General features: G+C 40.9%; 1 protein-coding gene across 1 annotated transcript in view; it reads right to left on the bottom strand.

The window, feature by feature from the left end:
* AP2M1 (adaptor related protein complex 2 subunit mu 1) overlaps positions 1 to 24,411 on the bottom strand; it is a 104,604-nt gene that overhangs the window by 42,881 nt on the left and 37,312 nt on the right. Inside the window, 3 exon segments of the mRNA XM_033959120.1 lie at positions 11,258 to 11,393; positions 11,945 to 11,950; positions 16,194 to 16,276. Coding sequence (XP_033815011.1) covers positions 11,258 to 11,393; positions 11,945 to 11,950; positions 16,194 to 16,276 — 225 coding nt within the window.

The raw sequence follows: 24,411 nt of genomic DNA, 5'->3' as shown, positions 1-24,411 counted from the left end.
CGTATTTGGAGGAGCTCTATCTTACTGACTTGACTTTGCACTTTGGGGGGATTTATTTGATGCCTTTTTTTTTTTTTGAGTGTTCCCTCAGCATTAGATGAGTGATGGGGAGGGAGAGGCATGTGAAACAAATCTGAGGAATAGTGTAGGGGGATATAGCAATTATTGACTGTGCTTTTTGTGTTTCTAATGGTTAGCTTGGTTCTGGACAGGATGGTTTCTGAAATAATTCTACCGCGGTGCTTACTTCATATTTTTGTTTATGTGCATTGGTTGTGCAATAAAAAGCTTTTCTGTTTATAAATCTTTATTCATTTTAAATCTTTCAACAAGTGTATAATAAAATCATCATTTAATATACAACATCACTTGAAGCTCTACAATTTCTCAAGAAAAAGATTATATTCCATTCCACCATCCCAAAACTTATATTCAAATATAATATATATCATATAATATAATAATTTAGATCATTTGTTTTATAATTTGATAATGAAAACCCCAAAACCCACCCTCCACCCACAAAACAATATATATTAAGTAGGGAAAAATGCTGATTATTCATTATAATACCTTATTAATTGGCCCACACACATCCTTAAATTATTAAAATATCCATTTGAACTACAAGCGCTCTTTCCATTTTATACATGTGACACACCGAGTTCCACCAAAAACAATAATTTAATCTTGTGCAATCTTTCCAATTATGTTATTTGCTGAATGGCAACTCCTGTTAAAATCATTAAAAGTTTACTATTATTAGCAGATTAATTGGCTTTTAGCTCTCATAGAAATGCCAAATAAAAATTGTGTCATATGACAATGCTACATGATTTTCTAGCATACAATTTATTTGATCCCAAATTGGACTGCCAAAAAGCTTTAATAAATGGACAATGAAACAATAAATGATCTAAAGTTCCAGCCTCGAGATGACAATGCCAACATCTATTAGACTTAGGGGCAATCCAATTTTGTAAACGAACAGTGGTCCAGAGTGCTCTATGCAACAGGAAAAACCATGTTTGCCTCATAGACGCAGACACTGTACATCTCATCCTCCAAGACCAAATACATGGCCATTGAGACGCATTAATTTGATGCTTAATCTCAATGCTCCAAATATCTCTAAGTCCAATCTTTGGTTTCTTATTCCGAATAGCCAGATAATAATTTATACCAATTGTGCGGCCTGGTGACCCAGAAAGTCTGCCTGAAAGCATAAAAAATCTAAACTAAATTGATTAAGAGATTTCCATTCAGGGAACCCTACCTGAATAGCCTGCTTCAGTTGCAACATTTATAGCTTTGTTTTTTATCAAGGCCAAATTTATATTGCCAACTGTGAAAAAATCCAACAGTTTACCATTAGAAATGACATCATTTAAGGTTCGGTATACCTGCTTTAATCCATCCTTCCAGACATCTTAAAACCGCCTATTTGGATCCTGGAGTTTAGCCATATATTTTGATATGTTTGATTTTTGAATTGGAAGAGGTGTTAAATTATTAATATAACGTAAAGTTTTCCATGTGTCTATTAATATTCTATTGTGTTCTCCCCAGAAATTTTTTCCAGCCGGGTGGCATGAAAAAGTTGCCGGGTGGGACGGGATGAGGAAATTTGGTGGTGGGGAAAATTAAATTTGTACTATTTTTATTATTTATTATTATTATTTTCCAATGCTCAATATGACTCCCTTTTTTAAGGGTTGACACTTAGGCAGTGTTCCAGTAGCATTTAAGCCAACCTTGTAAAAAAGTAATGCAGATCCTTTTATTCCGAATAACTACTAGCCAGTATCAAACCTTCCATTTCTTTCAAAGCTACTGTACTTGAGAGTGATATTCAACCAACTTCAAACTCATGTTGAATCAGTTAATGCTTTGCATTCCCGGCAATATGGTTTTTGTTTAAGACATAGCACAGAGACAGTAGTTCCTGCAAGCTGGGATAGCAATTCTGCCACAGCAAATGCACTGAAGCCCATAGAAATTGATTGGACTTTGGTGAATTTGCCATGGGAGAATTGCTACTGTGGCCTTGTAAAAGAGGCTCTTACTGCGTGAACTCCATTGTCACCTAGACCAGTGTTTCTCAACTTTTTCAAGTCAAGTACCCCCTAAGTCTAACAAATACCAACCAAGTACCCCAGCCCAAGCTCTACCCCTTACCCCACCCCCATTTATAATAGTACTAATTGTAATGCAATTTCTTCCATTCATACACAATATAATCTTAATAATTCACAATGGTAACCACAAATTAAAAAAAAAAAACAAAAAAACACAAAGCACACTGTATGTAGAGAAAATGATAATTATCATTTATGTTTGTTTTATTTTTCAAAGCGGTCAAGGCAGATGACTAAAATATGCAATGTCACCTCAGTAACAACTATAGTGCAAAATATAGATAGATTATAAATTCTCAAAACTGACACATTTCGATCACTAAATTGGAAATAATATCATTTTTCCTACCTTTGTTGTCTGGTGATTTCATGAGTCTCTGGTTGCACTTCCTTTTGACTGTGCATCCAATATTTCTTTCTTTCTGTTTCCTGCATGCTTCCCCTCCTCGGACCTCATTCCTTACCCAACCAATATCTCTCTCTGTCCCTCCATGAGTCTAACTTTCCTTCCTCTCTCCTCTACCCCTATTGTCAACGTCTGCCTTTCTCTCCCTCCTCGGTTATGATCTTGCATCTCTCTGTTCTTCCTCAGGGTCTCTCCCCCCCCCATGTCTCTTCTCTGTCTGCACCTCCCATAGTCCAGCATCTGCCTCATGTCATAGAAAGATGATGGCAGATAAAGACCAAATGGCCCATCCAGTCTGCCCCTTTGGTCCAGGCCTGTCTCTCTGTTGCTTACAAATACCCTCCATCCCCAGCATTTGTTCTCCTTTCTTCCAGGTCTTTCTCTGACTCTCTACTTCCTTCCTTCCTCCTTGATCCAGAATCTTTCCACCTCTCTGCAATCTCTCTCTCTCTTCCTCTATACACCCCCAAGTTCAACATCTGCCCCCCTCTCTTCTGCCTCCCCTTTGTTTCAGGTTTCTCCCTCTATGTTCCTTCTGCTAACTTTTTGAGTCCTCCCACCTTTGTTTCAGGTCTTTCTGTATCTCTCACTGTCTTCCACCTCCCCAGGACCTGGTATATGCATATCTCTCTCCTCGGTTCAGGGTGTTTCCTCTCTCTGCAGTCTCTTTCTCTCCCTCTATACCCCTCTAGTCCAGCATCTGCCCTGTCTTCCCCCTCCTTTTTGGTTTGTCTACTTTCCCACCCCTTCTCAAGGTCCTTTTCTATCTCTCTGTCTCCTCCTCTTCCTCTCCCCACTCCCCTAATGTCCAGATCCAGCATCTCTGAAAAGTTTTTTTTTAAAGTTACTGACAAATTCATACGCCCTTTCCCCTGTAATATCAACCATAAACCCCCCCACCCCCAAACCCACTCACATTCTTCTTTCTGAAATTCCCCAAGCATGAAACATAACCAATTATATCACAAAATCACCCTATACTGAGCAACAGATGCTCCTCTGAGCTCTTAACTCCTGCGCTGTAGTGTCCAACTTCTTTTTGATTTGAGTTATGGTTGCCAAATACAAACTGTTTATACACTGCACATATCACAAAGAGGCTATTCTTTTGTTTTTATGCAATTCAAAAAGACATGGGGTATACACACAGCATCCCCCATTTGGGAAAAGAATAAAGTATAGTATACTTCCAATCCAAGCAAAACATAACTACACCCCCCCCCCCCGACACACACACACCAAAAAAAAAAAGAGAAGCTCATGGGGTGGGGGAAGAGAGGTTATCTGCACAGTGAGAGGATAACTTACATGGATTGGCAGGTTCAACTCTAGAGAGCTTTACAAAACCCACCGAACCGCTGAGGCTGTCCTGCAGAATTAAATAAAGGGGGTGGCTGACAATTTCACTGCCATAGCTCCTCCTCCTCCATTATCTTCCATTCAACCCCTCTACATACAAAATAATAAAAAGGAGGGGGGGGGTTGAATAGAATTAAAATAAATGCAGGATCGGACTTAGAAGTCAGCTGCCCATCAGTCTGCCTTAGGAGGCCTGCATTCCGTCTTCAGCTCATCTCCCTCTCCCTTACAACTTTCTTTTTGGCTTCCCTATGCTGCGAATTTTGACTTTTTTTTTTTTTTTTTAATCAAAACTGGTGGGAGATGGGAAAAAAAGACTGTACAAGAAAAATCTCTCCTGGCGAGGCAGTTAGTAACAGGATCTGAATCGCCAGCGCATTCTCTCATTATACGAAGGCTGTCACCGCTCAGGGAAGGAAACAGACGGTACAGTCGGCGGCAGCACGTGCACACACAGACATCTACACACGCCTCTCACATTGATGAAAGCTACTGGTAAAAAATAAATAACCACCGGTTCACCTCCAAACCTTCTCCCTCACTCTTCAGGCTCCTACCCCAGCTGTTGGCCATCTGCCCCAGGACCTCTTTACTCCACGGTTGTAAATTAAGTGCTTCCCGTCGACGCGGGTCTGTCCAAAGGTTTATTGCTCTCCTCTTTGGCCATGGCAGGCTTGCTAGTGTTAGTGCTCTTCCCGTAACGATGGCAGCACAGCTCTTTCTCAAAGTTGAAGCTCCTGCCGCGGCACCGGAATTTTCATTGGCTCAGCTAGGGCACAACAGACCAATCACAAACGACCTCACAGTTCTAAGGTCGTTTGCGACTGGTCTGTTGTGCTGCAGTTGAACCAATGAAAAAAACCCCTCGGCAATAGGCAGTCTGGACCCAGTCAAAAAGTAGCCCAATAAAGCGGAGAGATTTGTGAGCTCTTCTAATGAGAACCGCTGTAGCTAGTATTGTCCCGTCAACTAGATTTTGAAGGGTAGTTGTGGTTTCAGTATTTAACAAGTGCCATTCCAGACTGTCTCTCTGAAACTCACAGCCTGGCGCTCACTTAAATTAGCTGGGCGGAGCGCCCAGCTGAAAGTCGCTAGGGAGAACACTGCTAGACATTTTAATACTGAGAAGATGACGAAGCCTAATGGGAAACATAAGCTGCCATTCTAACCATAACCAATCTGGTAGCTTTTCCATGAGTTCTGGGAGGACCCAATACATACCTTGGCGCATAATATAGGATTGATGGTACCTATAGAAGTTTGGAAAATTTACCCCACCCTCCTTAATTGGCTTTTGTAAAGACACTAAGGCAATTCTTGTAAGAATACTATTCAATTTTTTATAAAAAGACCCCTGGAAAAAAACTGGTATCATCCCCAATTGGTAAGAAACAACAGGCAAAATCATCATCTTAATAGTTTGGACTCTTCCCCACCAAGACAAATGTAAAGGATTCCAATGCTCATATAACTGTTACTTTTTGCAATAAAAGTCTTTCATTCACTTATCTAGTGTATTTTTTATCCAAATTCCTAAATATTTTATTCCTTTCTCCTTCCATATAAAAGGGAATGAATCAAATAAACCTCTTACACAATGTATATTTAGAGGAAGGACTTCTGATTTAGACCAATTTATTTTATATCCTGAGAATTTTCTAAATTTCTCAATCAAATCTAGTAAACATGGGATGGTTGCCTCAGGATTCCTCAAATGAAGCAGTATATCATCCGCATATGCAGATATTTTATACTCCTTTCCAGAACGCGGTATACCTTAAATCTCCTTCACTTGCTAAATAGCAACAACAAGGGTTCCAGCAAAGGGGGGACATGATCGAGACATTCAAGTACCTCACGCGCCGTATCGAGGTGGGGGAGGATATCTTCTTCAAGGAACCCACGTCAACACGAGGGCATCCATGGAAAATCAGGGGAGGGACATTGCATGGCGATACCAGGAAATACTTCTTCACCGAGAGGGTGGTGGATCGATGGAATGGTCTTCCGATGCAGGTGATTGAGGCCAGCAGTGTGCCTGATTTTAAAGCTAAATGGGATCGAAAGGTGGGATCTCTTCGCAAAGGGAGGTAGGGGAGGGTCATTGGTGTGGGCAGACTTGATGGGCCTTGGCCCTTATCTGCCGTCACTTTCTATGTTTCTAAAGGACAACCCTGTCTAACCCCCCTTTGCAATTTAAAACCTTCCGAGAAATTATTAATATATAATTTAGCAACAGGAGAGCTATACAAGGTTTTAATCATTTGTATAAATACCAAACCATTTCATGGCCTGATACATAAAGGTCCATTCTACCCTATCAAAAGCTTTCTCTGCATCCAAAGAAATTCATTCATGTCTTTTGTTAAGTATAACATCTGAAAGGCCAGTCTGGTATTATTGGAAGTGTCTGCGAGCAACAAAACCTGTTTGGTGCATACCAATTATATAAGGAAGAGCCTTAGCCAAACGCATGGCCAATCTTTTAGCTAAAAGTTTACCATCTACATTGATTAAAGAAAGGCCTATAATTTGAAACCAACACAGGATCTCTATTTGGCTTAGGCAAAACAATCATTAACGACTCTGCCATAGTGCCTGAAATACAACCTTTATTCAGTTGATTCTGATATAAATTTAATAATTTGGAATGATTTATAGAACTCTACCGTGAAACCATCACCACCTGGAGCGGTCCCCACTCTAAGAAACTTCAATGCTGTCTGTAGTTCTTTTAGCGATATCGGCTCTTCTAAACTTCTTTTTATATGATCAGGAACTTTTGGACCCTCAACTAATTTTAAAAATTCTAAACCATCTTTTTCTCTATCTAAATAAGGCTCAGAAGAATAAAGGTCTTTATAAAACTTTAAGAATTGTTTTAATATAGGTCCAATTTGAGACTGAATATCTCCTTTTTCATCCTTAATTGCATTTATTTTTGTCTCTCTTTTTTGCTTTAAGATAATTTGCCAATAATCTTCCCGCCTTATTTGAACTTCCATAATATAAAACCTGCTGAGAAATAATATCCTTCCTAACCAATTTAGAAGAAATCTCATTATATTTACATTTAGCTTTTAAAAGATCTTGCAATGTAGAACGTTCCCATTTTCTAATCAGTTTTGATTCTAAGATTTTAGGTTTTTTTTTCTATAATAATAAATTGCTTTTTTAATTGTTTCTTAATATATGCTGAGAATGCAATAACTTGACCTCTCATGGTTGCCTTAAAAGCATCCCACAAGGTTTCTATAGAGATTTCTTCAGAGTTGTTAATTTGAAAATACTCATCAATTTTTAATTGAAAACCTTCAAAATTCTGGGTACATAAGCAATGCATTATCAAATCTCCAAACAGGCTTAGCATTATCTTGATCAACAAAATTTAAATCAATCCATAAACCCCCATGATCCGACATAATTATTGGATCTATGGAAGCTTGCGTTACTTGTTGTATCAACTGATCAGAAACAAAAATATAATCTATTCTAGAAAAAGATTTATGAACATGCGAACAAAATGAAAATTCCCAATCATTAAAATGAAGAATACGCCATATATCTTTTAAATTACAAGAGTTTACAAAATTATCTAAACCCAGTGACTTCATAATCTTACTGGGATTCTTATCCAATAAAGGATCCATTACAGCATTAAAGTCTCCCGCCACTATCAAATTGCTATCAGCCAGTGGTAAAACTAATTGTTGTAGAGTCTTAAAAAACTCAATTTGATTCGAATTAGGGGCATATACATTCATAAGTGCCATGGTATTATTGCCCATACTCATGTCTACATGCAGCCATCTGCCTAGAGGATCTGCAGCCACCATATTAAACGTTGCAGAACATCTTTTATTAACTAGGATAGCTACTCCAGCTTTTTTCTTTACAGCAGGTGCAAAAAAAACAATCTTTCACCCAATTACCTATTAGCTTTTTAGATTCCTCCCCAGACAGGTGAGTCTCCTGAATGAAACAAACATCCGTATTCTGCTGTTTCAAATATAATAACGTCTTCGTTCTTTTAACCGGATGGTTGAGGCCATTAACATTCAAAGAAAAGATTTTAAAACCTATTATATCGATTAATCACAAATAATATACAATACCATATAGCAATTATATAATCACTTTCCCTACTTTGAAAATTCAAATTTAACCCCAACCCCCTACCCATTCCCCATCACCACCCTCCCTCAACCCATCCCCCCCCCACCCCCTTAATGCTAACTTTGAAATGCCCATATTAGATCAAGTAAATGAGAAACTCCCCCAGGCCATATCAAAAAACCAATAAGTATTTACTCAAATCAACAATTAGCAATATATGCAAGTCACTTATTAAAAGAAAGAAATAGTTAACATAATAAATCTACTATTTTTTTTTTTCGAAGAATAATCTATAACATACTCTCCGAAAAGAAATAAGATTATATTAAATCTTCTTTTCATATTCTCACCCCACATTTAATTAAACAAAACCCAAGTACATCCAGCACATACACTTTTAGTAATTACAGGCCATCAATTCCCATCTGTCTTATGTTAACAACATGCAATTATTCCCACAACTTGGTACGAATACCATATCCAAATCTCTGTTCATCATCAGATCTGCTCTTCATCATCCTACTTCTTCTTTCTTCAAAAGATCTTCTTTGTATCTGTTTCTGTATGCTTACTCCTGTAGGCTTCTTTAATAAAGTATCCATCCTACATTCATACAGTACCTGTATATATTAATCCATAACTTTATAGAATATAGCATATCCCAAGATTAACTTTATGGAAGTCACCATACAGCTGTTAAGTTGAAAATCTGCATTTCTCATAGACTTCCTTCCTCCAAATTAACTGTGCATCAAAATATATTAGAATCCATGGAAAGCAAAAAATAGCATCAGGGTATAAGATGAGAATCAGACCGTATCATACATGAACTGATTCCATTCATACTACAATACCCAACATCCTTTACTTCCCACCATATTGCAGAAAACTCTCATAATCTGCCAACCTTTTATGTCAATTTGCAAATCATTTGACATTCTTTACAGTTATAAGAATCCATTTCCTTCAGTACTTTAATTAAACCACTGCAGACTAAGATGCATACAAACATCTTTACTGTCTTCTTCTCCCCTGTACCTTGTAATGTAGTTTTTAAAGTACTGCAGGAATAAACAGTACATATAGGAAATTGTAATGCACTTGGAGGAATGAGTCTAAAAGTGCTGAAGAATCTCAAAGCACAACCTTGCTGTGGAAAATGCAGAGTTACCATTGCCAATTACTGAATAACATCCAGAGCATTGTTAAATCTGTTCCTGCTCCACATGTCTTGTATCATTCTCAAACCCAAGCTTAGCCTTCTTTAAAATCTTCTCTCCAACCATCTAGGGAAATGAAAAAGTTCACATATTCCCCTTAATGTTATGCCATATTCACATCTATTATGCTCAGTTCCGGTATAAGGAAGAACTCTCCTTTAACACCTCTCACTAAACAGCCACATTCCATGCAGCTGCTTCCACTGACTGTCAGAATGTTGAGCCAATTCAAAATTAACTGTAGAGTTACCCAGGTTTATATCTTTGGCTTTGAGTTTTAAAATATATTTCACAAACTACCAAAAATAAACTAAAGTATTATAAAAAAACTAAAGAAATAGGAAAAAGATATAAAACCCAGTTCCATTCCTATGTGGCAATAGGCATTTCACACCTATCCAGGAACTCTTAACTTAGCAGAATCTTCAAAGTTGAAAGTTTTATTTTCATGAGTAACCCTCATAATTGCTGGATAAATTAGACCATATCTGGCTCCCAACACTCTTAACTGTGGGCGTAACTCTTACAGTTGTTTTCTTTTATAAGCAGTCTCCTTCGCAAAATCCTGTACTATGTGTAACTTTGCATCTTGGCACTTGAGGTTTCTGTTCTCCTTAGCCAATTTAATAATCTCCTCAACCTGTTGGTATCTGAGCATCTTAAAAATCAGGGGGCGCGGTCCTTTTTGATTACTAGATCTCCTTATTGGGACCCTATGTGCCCTTTCAAGTTCCAATGGATATTTGCTTTTTATTGGCAGAATTTTCGGTAGAAAATTAGTGAGAAAGGCTATGGGATCATTTTTTTCTATCACCTCTGGTAACCCAAGCACCCTTAAATTACTCCGTCTTTCCCTATTAGACAGATCCTCCAGTTCTTTCTTTAATATCTCTATCTCCTTGTGATCATTTTTATATTGTATTATTTCTACCTCAGTTCTCTCCACACGTTTTTCTATATGTTCAATTTTTATATCTACTATTTGCATTCTTTTACTCAAATTTTCTACCTCTTTTTTGACCTCTTGTATGTTTTTTGTATTATTTAAAACTATCTCTTCAATCTGCTGCAATTCCTTCATGAGATCTCTGTTCTCTATTTCTTCCGTTGGAAGCGGAACTAATGCAGGAGACGTCGGCTCCAACTTTGACCTCTTGACGCTTCCTGCTCCTGTTCCCGCTGAAGCGCTTTTACACTGCTTCCCCGAAGCCATTCCGCTACCGAAAACAAAACTTTACTGATGCGACTCGCAATTTTTTTAATACTTTAAAGTATTATAATTTTACAGAGCTCCTCAACTACCCAACCATATCGGAACGCTCCAAAGCTTTTCAATTAAAAAACCTACAAAAAACATGAGATGCATGTGTCACCTCTCACACATAGCGGGGATATTCTGAACAGACTCAACTGGCTGGTGGTCCCTACAGGATGGGTTTAAGAACCAGTCTGTTCACCATCCCAATTAATTCCCTGGTATCTAGTGGCACCCCTGATCCTCTTGATCAGTCATTCTCCAAGATGGCAACACCTGCTGAATATGGGTCTTTTCCTTAGAGTACTGTGGGTAGAGACTATCAAATAAGGATGCCATCATTTTTCATGACGACAGCACCTAAAGAAAAAAAGGGGGGGGGGTACCACTCTTCCTTCTTAAGCTGTGCCTGATGGGAAGTGTCACTAGACATCAGGAATCCAAGCAGAAACCTGTTGGATGGCGGGAGAGTATATCACTATAAATAATCCTACACTACCCTGGACCTAGCAAAATAATTCCCATGTTGTGTGCATGTCAAAAGCCACCATTTCCTACCATGTATTAAAGCAGAATGTTTAATGACTTCATCACTACACATGTTTAATGGAGTCTGTTTTGCTCAGCAAATTCTATAGGCATACAGTGGTAATTGTATGAGGCAGCTCACAGTAGCTTTTTGCATAGGCTTCTTATGTAGGACAACTTCTCTAGTTACACTAGAATTTCTTAAAAATAGTGGCAACTAGGCCATTCTGCTTACCTTGTGGTGACATTAGGAGGTTGACGCTTTCCAGCACATCCAGGAAAAGTTCATTCCTGCGATACTTGATTCCCTCACGTCTCCAACCTATCTGACCTGTCACTTGACTGGTGATCTGGGACTGTTCCTCTTTAGTCTATGATGCAAAAGAAATCTTAACTGAATAGGCAAGAATTATACTAACGGCGTGAATCACCATCTACTACTGGAAAAGAAAGCATTTTAGAAGTCTTAAAACTACTATAGTTAGTCAGTTCCTCAAAAAAACAGGATTAATTACTATATCAAGATTAAACGACTCGGTCACCTCTGAATAAGTCGGTCATGCTTGGCAGCAAACAAAGCCCCCTTCTCCTAATAGGACATCCACCATATCCAAAACTCACACTACATGTACAATTCCATACTAAACTCCAAACACTTACAGAATATGACAGGCCATATTCACAGAACATTGCTAATTAGCTGGGAATGAATGAGAGCAAGAGAAGTTCACCCAGAGCAGAGGAACAAAACCAACTCTTAACTCCCAGTTACATAGGCAGAAGCTGAGGCATAGCCACAAGACAATATAATCCTCTCAATCTCACATTAGCTCTCCCCCAATCATACCTTCAGCTGGCAGGGCTTGATCATCCCCACCAGCCAATAGTGTGGGAGGGGGCGCAGAAGACCATTACAACATACCTGGTGCTATAGTCAGTCCAATCACATGGAGAAAGAACAAGGAAGCGATGCAGAGGTGTGGTTTATGCAGGGTTAAACACACAAGCAGGTCAGCATAAAAGGAGGGGGGAGAGAACAAAAAGATTAAAAAAAGGTTAGGACAAGAGCAACCAAGAAACAGAACTGTTTTACAGATGAAAGCAATATTAAGGCAGTTACTCAAATGGATTTAAAAAATTCAAATTGATGACCAAATTAAAAGGCCGAAAGCCCATGTACTGGTATCAAACTACACCATTTTAGTTCTCACCTCTATTTTAGGTCATTCACACTAGGAGAAAAGGAGAAATTAGGTTCTTACCTGCTAATTTACTTTCTTTTAGCTTCTCCAGACCAGTTGAGGTTAATCTTACGAATGAGTATATATCCAATCTTGACCAGCAGGTGGAGACTGAAAACAAAACTGTGGGACAGTATATAATATATTCCCTTCTCTATTTACATCAATCTGCCGAATAGCCAAGCAGAGCTAAGAACTGGAAAACAGAAAGAAGTTGTTACTCCTGTTCGGAGTATTGTTAACATACCCAAATGCTGTTGGAAAATGCAGAGGAGAAATACCAGAAGGAAAATGTCCCCACAGCTCACCAGCTAAGCCAGCCGAGCTACAGCCGCTGTTCTTTAATTCTCCCCGGCCCTAGAAAAATACTAGAACCCGCAGCAAAAAACAAAACTGCCCGCGCAACAGCCCCAACACACCAATAACAGACAAGGTGGGGACCTCTACTGGTCTGGAGAAGCTAAAAGAAAGTAAATTAGCAGGTAAGAACCTAATTTCTCCTTCTTTAGCACTCTCCAGCCCAGTAGAGGTTAATCTTTACGAATGGGACGTACCAAAGCAGTCCCTCTCAAGGGCGGGATCCCCGAAAGGCCGACACCAGAACACAGTCACCGAACACAGCGTCCCGACGCTCCTGAACATCTACCTGTTAGTGTATGACAAAGGAATGCAAGAAAGACCATACCGCAGCCACTGGAGGCACGAGCGACGACTCAGCCCAAGAAGCTGCCTGGAATGAGCCTTGAGAAACTCCGGAACGGGCTTCTGCCTCAGAAGATAAGCGGAAGCAATAGTCTCCTTGATCCAGCGCGCAATAGTATGATCGGATTTCATGACCTCCTGGGTCCGCTGCACATAAGAGCGAAGGACCCAACCGACATCTACATTGTGCAGCTGTCTTTGCTCAGAAGAGCCCTCTCGACTACCCAAGACCGGGAGGACCACAGATTGATTGACATGAAAAGGAGAAACTACTTTTGGCAGAAAAGAAGGAACAGGCCTCCCTAGAAAACTCCAAGAAAGGAGCCCTACAAAAGAAAGCCTGTAGCTCAGAAACACGCCTAGCGGAAGTAATGGCCACCAAAAAGACCGCCTTCAGAGTAAGGTCCTTCAAAGAGCAGCCATCCAACGGTTCGAAGGGCGGCTGCACCAAAACAGAGAGAACCAGATTGAGATCCCAAGATGGAACAGAGGGTCGCATGGGAGGCCTGAACAACTTGGCCGCCCACAAAAGAGCGAATCACATCAGGAATGGCTGTCAAACGCTGACCTGTCACTAACCCCTGAAAGGCCTGAACAGTCCCAGCCGCTAAAAACAGGCAAGTTGGCATCAGCTGTCAAAAAATCAGCTGAGAGGGAATCCCTTGCAACCCGACCGTCAGCAGTTCAGGGAATCCCTCTGTGGGCGGTTGGAGAAGACTGTGCTTCCCCACTGCTCCCAGCCGACTCGCAAGGCACCATCGGTGGGGAGCTCTGGGCGCCTACAGCTGCTGCCAATGGAGCTCCTCCACCACACCGGCCTGAACACTGCTTGCACAGGCCGGCTGCGATTGCCTCGCGTCTGGAGCACAATGAGCACTTTTTCCCTTTCGAAGTGAACATTGCTCCATACGCGACCTAGCTAGAAATAAAGTGCCGGTTAGATGAAAAATACAGTTTTCTTAAAGGGAAGCAACCCTTCAGAATGGCACTACCTCAGGATTTTTTTTTTTTCAGAACAGACTCCACAGACTCAAAGCAATATGCCTTGCTTGATTTAGGGGGCAAGGCTTATTGCCGAGGTTCCTCTAAAAAAAATGTGGGGAGGTGGAGGAAGTGGGGGGAAGGACCCCTCTCGAGACCCGCCGGGTTTGACACCCCTGAGGTCAGACGGACCCCCAAACAGGGCCCACCCAAGCTCTGTCCGGACAAAAAACAGGGACTAGAAAACCCCCTAAACAAATTCCAACAGCCCTACCAAGGGAGATGGGTATAGAGCACTCAACACCTGCTGGAGACTGAAAGAAGACTGAGGTAAATAGAGAAGGGAGTATATTATATACTGTCCCACAGTTTTGTTTTCAGTCTCCACCTGATGGTCATGATTGGATATATACCCCATTCGTAAAGATTAACCTCTACTGGTCTAGAGAGTGCTAAAGAAGTTTCATTTTATCACCTTTCAAATGGACTAACAGCAACTACACTACTTTGTATCCCATATACTGTTGTAAGCATGAAATAGGTGAAACTTATTCATGCCTGTTAATTCCTTTCCTTGAATCATTCTAGACCAGTCCAGTTAAGTGGTGTGCAAAAGAGCAGAGAGGACAAGGCTCCCTGAATAACCACTGTTTGTCAAGATGTCAATCTTCTAGTGTTTATGGAGTGCAGCAATGACTAAACTGCTTCTCTGCACTTATATTCTGGGGAAACTACCCAGGTCAGAAGTGGGAGGAAATGCTGCAGAGATATATGAATGACCATCCCTAGGCTGCTGTAGCAGTGGGTTCCTCAGAGAAAGGCTGGCATTCTGGGACACTACTATCCACTTGAGAGGATCAAGTCATATAATGAAATCAGCACCCGATTCCAATGCTACCTATGACAACTCCAGCAGCTGTTACACCTAAAATCTGGGATGGCCTGAGTGACCTTGTCCCCACAAAACAGATGACTACTTAAGAAGCTTCTCAACTTGTCAAGATCCTCCTCCATAACTTGGCCCCTCTCCACTGGAAAGTGGTCTTCTTTGTCACTACCCCTGAGAATACCTTCCAGATCCTCTAGGATGGAGGTGTTCTTATCTGAATGCTTTTTCAGGCTAGAGGCAGAGATCTGTTGGGCTGAAGAGATCATATTGAGCTGATTTGGAGGAGAGGGTTCGGCTGGGCCCAGAGTGAAAATGCAATCTACAAAGGCACCAGTGGGTCTATGATATTAAATCCCTAGGCAATGTTAGACTGAATGGCTCCTGCCCATTTAGTCTAAAAAATAAGACCTCAGAATGCCACTAAATGACTCCTAAAATATAGTATTTGATATTAACAAAGAATCATTTTTATAGCACTGGAGTTATCCTGCAAAGCCCTGGATTTTCAAACAGATGTGATAAGGACAGGTGCTTGAGGAATTCAAACAGAATGGCTCCAGCTACCAGAAAAAAACAAAAGGAATTGACCCCAAAATATCCACAAAGAAGAAAATCCAGAGAAAAACAAAAAAAAAAAACTCTGTGGAGTGACGATGTTCCTAAATGGACTTTATTTGAAAGTATCAAAGTTCCAAAGGTACACTAAAATCATCCACATAAAATAATTCCATCCACATAAAAGTAAATCATCCACATAAGAGCCTTAAAGGACCTAGTCCGCTAGGGATACAGGACCCAACACGGTCCGCGTTTCGACAAAAAGTCTTCTTCAGGGGTCCCTGGGGGTCCTATAAAGGTGTGTACGTGGGAAACAATTGTGTGGTGAACCGGAAGTGAGACACTGCTTGCATTTGCTACCAGAGCCATTGTTTCAAACAGATACCAAATTATGACAAAGGAAGATACTATTTTTAGAACAAACAAGTCTATAAAGACAGGCTGTAGCACCTTGGTTTCTTCTTGCTCCTTCCTCTCTGCATCTTCATACCTATATACCCACTGTTAAGAAACACATACCTCATTCATTCAGGCAGGGCACAGGCTCTCTGCTCTCATTCATTCAGGCACACACACAGAAACAGCTCTAAATCTAATTTATACTCCATATTTGTAAAAGCTTATTCCTATAAAATACTCTTTATGTACCACCCAGCTCTTGTCTCATCTTACTTCCCAATGCCTCTGAGGCAAACCCGGGACTCAAAATAGACTAGACAATACAAAAACAGAAAACATTACATAAAATAAAAGAATCCACAAACACAAAAAGATTACAAATAACCTTGACCCATTTTTACCTGGCTCTTGATTCCCTGTTGAGTGATGAAGGTTTTCAGGGCTCCAGTTTCAGAGTTTTGAGGGTATCCAAAGTCCAGGATTTCTACAAAAAAAAAAAAGAAAAAAAGACGACACACACATGCAAGGCAACAATGCTGAATACTAATGAAAGTGCAAGCAAAGAATGAAAACTGCCAATTCCATCTAGTTAATCAATTCCCCATCTCACTGCACTATCCAACTCAGCAAGGTCTACTTTCCCCCAGCTTTCCACTTGAGTGCAAACAGCCTCAAGATTCTAGGAGTAATACTAGACCAAGGACTAACCATGAAAGGCCATATAGACTCCTTAATCAAGAGGGTTTTTCACTCTATGGAAACTTAAGTCCATTAAGGCGTACTTCCACACTTCAGCTTTCAGAATTCTAGTACAATCCCTAATACTAAACCACCTGGACTATTGCAACATCACCCATCTGACAATCCCCCAGAAGCAAATGCAAAGACTACAACTGATACAAAATGCAGCAGTCAGGATGATTTTCGGGCTGAAGAAGTCTGATCACATAACCCCTTCCTACCGACTCCTGCACTGGCTGCCGATGGAGGCGCGCACGAAGTTCAAGCTAGGATGTCTCTGCTTCAAAGTATTAAATGGTCTAGCCCCAAAATACATTACAGACTTCTTCTCATTCCCAACCAACAGACATGAAAGAAAAACACACATGAAATTTGTCTCCCCACCGGCTAGAGGGTGCAAATATAAGAGACACCATCAACAACTGCTATCATATCAAGCAGCCATATGGGGTAAAGACCTAGAAAAACTAATTGCGCACACAAACAACTATGAAGACTTCAGGAAACACCTAAAAACTTACCTATTCTTGAAATACCTAGGTAACGAACCGGAACATCAACCCCCCTCGTAACATCAACACATACCTGAACGTGTAAACTGCAAACCCCAACCCCTATTCACTAAATATGAACACTCTACGAACTTACGGAATATTTCTACTTCTGTGTAAACAACTTGGCACTTCCTGGCCTTGCAACACACAAACTGACGTTAACATTATTAATGTTATCAGATGTACACTGCTATACTCTCTAATTCATTGTACGAGATATACACTGATATACTCTTTAATTCGCTGTACGTAAAGTTTCTCTTGATTGTATTTACAGTTTCTTTGATTGTATTTACAGTTTCTCTTGATTGTATCTACTGTTTCTTTTATTGTAAACCGCCTAGAAGTCGCAAGATTGTTGGCGGTATATAAGAATAAAGTTATTATTATTATTATTTTGAATGCAGACATCTTTCCTCAGTTAAAACCCAGAATGATGCAGACACCCAACACCCTCTAAACACGTTCAATCCAATCCGCCCAATAAAGTAGCAAGAGCTGAATCTGGCGCTTTTTCTGCCAATTGTAGAACACAGACCATAGAAGTCCTACTTCCCAACCACTGGAGTTATCAAAGCCCACCAGCCTTGATCACAATCCGTTATTTGCCATTTACGGGACCAAGACTGAAGAAATCTGTCAAAGCTCACTCCAGGTACGAGGTCATTTTTGTTTTCCATATACTGCTTCTCTTAAATGCCATCATTGTCTTCACAACCTCCCACTGGAAGACATTCCAGGATTTACTACCCTTTCTGTGAAAAAGTATTTCCCGACATTGCTCCTAGTCTCCCTTGCTGCAATCTCATGACCTTTCGTACTACTCCTCTATTTGCATATTAATGCATTAATTACATCTGTACAATATTGCCCCCCAATCCATCCTTTGATGTCCTCAAATTTCTTTGCATGTGTCTTGACAAACCCCCATATCATTTTTGTTGTCTTTCTCTGAATCACCTTAAGTGATTAATGAGATGCAGCCTCCAAAACTGAGCAGTTCTCTAAATGGAGTCTAACGACTTGTACAAAGACATTACCACCTCTCTACTGAATGTGTCTCTCTATACAGCCTCCAAAATATATTTACATTTGATGAACATATTTTTAGTTTAAATATTTTTAGAGTGGGTGGTGTTTTGCAGACCACAACAATGAATGCTCCATCTTATTGCTGGGCTTTCACACCCTTTCTGTAGGGAGTCTGACTAGCACATATGGTCTAAATACAATTGTTTGCCTAGTCATGTGAGCTTCTAGTAAGAAGCCAGGTTTTATTTGGTCAAGGACCTAATGTGATTTCTTGACCGACCATGGTATTCATAACAGTAGTCTCCAGCACTGTAACTCAAATGCCTCAGTGGTCTATGTTCTCCTTTTCATGGCCAAACTTTCACAGCCATTAGTATAATAGAATCCCCCCCACACACACATATTGTAAGATTCAAATCTTTTAAAGATCTCAACCTAAAGTCTTCTCCAATTCTGCAACAAACTTCGACTATTTGCATCTTTGTTGATGATTGAAGTTGTAGACAATTCTGGCTTTTAGGATCAATGTCTTCAACAGTTTTGAAGTTTTTGTCCTCCAGTTACCACTTTTTATCGTGAGTGAGTGAGAGAGAGGGGAGAATCTAAATAAGGACTTCAATCTTCTTTGTTTTCAGCTATGAGTGAAGTGCCATCAATATACTGAAGGTTGTTGGATATTCCTGCTTTCATTATGTTCTCTCCCTAGTTGTTCAGTTTATATGCAGAATGTAGCCCTGTCAAAACACCTTTGCCAACTAAGAACATGGAGAAATTGATTCAATCTTGATTGGAGCTTGATGTTCTTGTACAAATTCCACATTAGAGTAATCAGATGCTCAGGGATATCCACCACAATGTGAAACAAAGACAACAGGCCTTACAAAAGGCAATAAAACAAACTTATTTGATACTCTTTGGTTTTTAATTATCCAGAATGCATCAGTGATATCTTGTCCCTTTTTCTGAATCCTGCTTGCACATCTGGAACTTCTTTCCATATATGGCCCAAGTCCATTGAATAATCTTCCGCATGACCTCACTGTCATGTGACACTAAGGAAATAGTATGGTAGTTTGTGCAGTCTTAACATAAGAATTGCCATACTGGGACAGACCAAAGGTCCATCAAGCCCAGGTCAACCATCAAAGGTCCTTCAAGCCCAGGTCAGGCAGTGGTCAACCCAGATCCCAAGTACCAGACAAAAACCCAAAGAGTAGCAACATTCCAGAGCTGAGATTGTGATGACATAATGCCTCATTCCACCAATGCCAAAATACCAGCCTCAGTGATGTCACAATGGCTTCATTGTCCTATACTTGGCTCACATAGGAACATAAGAGCTGCCATACTGGGACAGACTGAAGGTCCATCAAGCCCAGTATCCTGTTTCCAGTGGCTAACCCAGGTTCCAAGTACCTAGCTAGATCCCAAGTAGTAAAACAGATTTTATGCTGCTTATCCAAGGAATAAGCAGTGGATTTTCCCAAAGCCATCTCAATAATGGCCTATGGTCTTCTCCTTTAGGAAATTATCCAAACCTTTTTTAAACTCCTCTAAGCTAACTGATTTCATCACATTATCCGTTTTAGGAAACTGGAATGTTCATTGCACTTCCCAGATTTCTTGACAAAGCTTTGTGAACACCTTAAAGTAGGGCTGCACATTCTCAATAATTAATTGCAATTAAAATCGTGTGCAACCCACTTCCTGAACGCCTTCCTCTTCCCCCTGCAATCCACAGCTTAACATTAACCCAATCTTTAGCCCTGATGCCTGTCTCTCTAACCAGGCCCTGCCTCCTTCTGACATCAGATGGCAACGAGCCAGGTCAGAGAGAAAGGCCCAATGCAGATTGCAGGCAGCCTTTTGTAAGTTGCTGCTGACTGCAGGGCTGAAGCGTGCAGGAGGAAACAGGTGGAAAGATGCTGGATCGTGTGGGAGAAAGTGAATTAAGATCTGGACCTAGGGATAGGAGAAAAGGAAGATACTGGGAAGCCCCCTGGAGGCCTTAGCAATTTCCAAAGCTGCAGTATCAATTCAATGGCTGGTGGGGTTGTTGAAGCCCCATCAGCCAAAGAAATCTGCTGCCTAAGTCACACTCTTTCTTCTCAAACTGCCCCACCCCCTCTCATTGCACAAGGAGGGACATAAGGCTAAGAAGCCTTAACTCGAGTCAAACGCCCACTGCCAAGGTCCTGTGGGGACCCCTACTACATATCTTACCAAGCTAAAGTCCATGAGCTATAGCTTGGGACAACAGAGAACCAATCTGCCTCTACACTTCACTTGGAGGGGAGGGGGGCAGCAGCGGCCGCTGTGACCTGAACTCCAGAAGGTACCAGCCCTAGGACTCAACCTAATGGAGGCAGAGCTGTACACAGTTTTGGGAAGTCAGTTCTAACCTAAAGGACTTGTTGAACCAAGCCAGACCTACACTACATGAGGTAAAGAAAAATCCTGGAAATGCCAGGTTACACCAGCATACTGCTATCACTAGAATAGTTCATTATCTTTGTCTCCATTGCTGGTTGGGCAACTCACTACTTTGGTCTGGACCATTGGTATTCAACCCAGTTCTCAGGGACCACCTGGCCAGTCAGGATTTTCAGGATATCCACAATGAATATGGATGACTGAGACTTTGAAAACCCAACTGGCCATGTGGTCCCTGATGACTGGGTTGAATACCACTGGTCTACTCTGGACTGTCTACCTGGATGAAAACAAAATTTTATCAGTGTAAAAAAGCCACACAAAACATCTTGCAACTGAACCATCTCAAACTTTTATGTGCCCGAGTTTTCCTGAAACTAAACAATTTTCCTAATCTATATGAACACCGTCTTGAGAAGGAAAACCAAAACAGAACCTTCCAGCCCTTTTGCTGGATCATTTTTTTTAACATCTAAATCCATGTTTATATATTTGACCTTTGCAACTTCCAGTGCACCCAAAATCAATATGGCTTCTTACATGCTGTTCAGGTTTAACATTGTACATCCAAACAAGATTAACCTGCCATACATACAGCATCTCCAAAAGACAGGCAGACCTTTATAACTAAGGAATACATTAACTTCTAAAATATTAAAGTTGGGTTTTGGCCAGGTACTAGGGGTCTGGATTGGCCACCGTGAAAATGGGCTACTGGGCTTGATGGATCAATGGTCTGATCCAGTAAGGCTATTCTTATGTACTAGCTGAGAAACAGGCAGAGTTAACCAACAGGCTGATCTTTCCTACAGTTCCTTAAAACCTAGTCTTGTACTCTAGTGCCTGTCTTTACCCCAATCTGAGACCACCAATGGGTCAGGTTTTCCCTAACATGCATGCATGAATAGCAGGCACAGAAACCTCCTTGGCAGTCCTTCAGTGAAGACCAAGTTCCAGTGGGGAGTTAAAAAAACAAAATAAAAAACACATGTAAACCGAGCCCTCATTAGAAATGAGTTTGTCAAGCCCCATAGAATAGATTCTTTTGCCTTCAGTGTGATTATGGCAAAGAGCGTGCAAAGTGAGAGAAGGTGATAAGTCACCAAGAACAGGATAACACGAAGTGAACAAAAGGATATCCAAACAGAAGAAGAATCTATCTGTGCAGCACTTTCTTTAGGTTTTGATTCTCTCATGAAGATGTAATAAAAATCAAAACCTAAAAAAATTACAGCAGAGTAGTTAAGCGTAGAGTCGGCAAGCACTTTTGTTTTGCACAAAAGTTACATCTATTTTCAGATGGCTGTTTAGAAGAGGCAAGTGTAACATCAGTTGATAAGCATCTGTTCTTCCCCAAGGTGAATAATTAAGAACACTTACCTGTGTGCATCTGCAGGACCCCATAGCTGCTGAACAGAGGCCCAAAGTTGGTTAATTATGAAAAATATTTATAAAAAATGCTAAATAGGACATCATTTCCACATTGAAACAGGTTACAGACTGGTGTATACCAAGTACCAGCGAAGCCAAAATTTTCCCAGCCTGAATAAACCCTAGGCATCCCAGCATTTTTGTTCTCCTCCTCCCTCCCCCTACATAAGGTGTCCCACAAATCACTACACTTTTTCTCTGTTTCGTTCCAGGTATCATTCAAAAGAATAGTTAGGCTTTGCAGTTTTGTAAGCTTATCATCCCTTACCAATGGCTTGCCAACTGACAGTAGAGCAGCGTTGCAAAATTTCTGCTTGCGTCCAAAGGTGGCTGAAAGTTATCAAAAATGGAGACACTCATGTGGAGGAATAAAACTTGTTTTTGAGGCTTTGGAACGTGATGGCAAGCCTAGCAAATAAAACTGCAACGACTTTTGTTGAGGCTAAGAATATGAATAAACTCAGTTTCTTGTGTAATTTTAAAAATTTACTAAAAGTGTGTAGTGACTTTTGGGACACCCTGTATTTATGCTTACAAGTGGGATTCAAGAGATAACCTAAGAAAAAGGTTTTTCTCAGCTGTCCCAGCCTTCAACGTCTGGTTTTGAAAAGAAATGGCCAACAACCTTGAGGAATGGGAAGAGACATTTACTCCTATCCAATTATAGCATATTTTAATGCTACTTGCAACAAAGTCTGAAATATGCTATTAATGAAATCAATAGAGGGAGGAACGTGACAGAGAATTTACTATTGGGGTCCTCCTCCTAAATGATACCATTAGAGAGATTACAATATAACTTGTGAGACGGATGGGAAGGGGACTAGGCTTTTCTATACTTATATTGTACCTCAAGTAACAATTCAGGCCATCAATGTTTTCTCTGCACAGGGTTGTCTGGTTTGGGGGTAAATACTGCAGGGAGCATTGTAACTAGAGAGTTGCACAGGGACAGAAATCCCACCCATCTCCGCCAGGATCCTCTCTGTCCCCACCCATCCCGCAAGGAATTTACCTCCATCCCCGCCCGTCCCCATAAAAAGCATTAATTACTTCTGACAGGACCATCAATTCCACAGTTTCTTTGTGTTTGCACTGTTTTCCTTGTGGAATCTCTTTGGTGGAACCCTTTTTTTGTTTTCTGTTCAGGTAATTAACTTAACCCCCCTCTTTTACTAAGGTTGACGTGTCCATTATGTTATATGGATGAACCCTGCTTCCAAAGCCTTCCATCCCCGTGGGAGTCCCGTTGGTTAGAGGGGGGTTACCGTGGGAGTCCCGTGGGCTAGGGAGGAATTCCCGCGAACCCCATTCCCGTGCAGACCTCTAATTGTAACATACAGTAATGATTTGTACATTTATTGTTTAAACAGTAATGAACTATAGGAACGCACCTCCTACCCCCACCCACTGTTTTTATTCTATTTGGGCAGTAATCAAATTCATGGAACAAAACCTCCGTGCTCCTCTTTACTCTGCATTTAATAGCATTTTTATTGTCCTATACAGATGTTTTATTATTTCTGTGATGGTATATAGAAAGTTTAACTGTCTCCAAACAGCTAGTTAATACCAATACAAAATAATACACTAATGCTAAACCCAGATGTGGCTTAGTGGGTTAAAAGGAGAAATTAAGTTCTTACCTACTAATTTTCTTTCTTTTAGTCCCTCCAGACCAGCACAGAAACACCTGGAAAACTAATAATGCCAAACAAATTGACTCTGGTCTCCAGAACATTAATCTATCAGGACGCTTCCTCCAGGGACCAGCTGCCCGAGCCAAGCGACCAAGACATTGCGCAACCCAACCAAGCAGACTGGCATCCATGAGAAGCACTGTCCACTGGGGCTTATCCATACTCACTCCCTGAACCAGATTGAAAGGCCATAGCCAGCGGCACAAGCTGCGACAAACTAACCCCCGAAGAGGGATAGGAGAGTCCAGATTATGCATCTGCAGCAACCACCACTGAAGAAGCGCATATTGAAGAGGGTGCAAGTGAGCCCAAGCCCATCTGACCACTTTAAGGGAGGCCGCCATCGACCCCCAAGACCTGCAGAAAATCCTATGCCCGAGGACACCAATAATCCATCAGAAAGCAAATCTGCGACTGCAACTTGAACACTTGGGCCTCAGGAAGGAAGCCTCTCCCCCAAGCTGGTGTTGAAGAGAACCCCGAGATGGAGCTTTTGGACAAGCTGACCACCCATCCCAGTGACTGCAGAAACTCCACAACCTGAGTAGTAACCTGGGAGCTCTCCTGGAAAGACTTTATTCAAATCAACCAGTCTAGAAAAGGATGAACTAAAATGCCCTCCTTGTGCAAGGCCGCTACTGCCACCACCACAACAATCTTGGTGAAGGTCTGTGGAGCCGTGGCAAGACCAAAAGGAAGCACACAACCAATAGTGCTTGCCCAAAATT

This window comes from Geotrypetes seraphini, chromosome 9, assembly GCF_902459505.1.
Source record: "Geotrypetes seraphini chromosome 9, aGeoSer1.1, whole genome shotgun sequence".
Lineage (NCBI taxonomy): Eukaryota > Metazoa > Chordata > Amphibia > Gymnophiona > Dermophiidae > Geotrypetes > Geotrypetes seraphini.
This window is presented reverse-complemented; position numbering and strand designations above follow the sequence as displayed.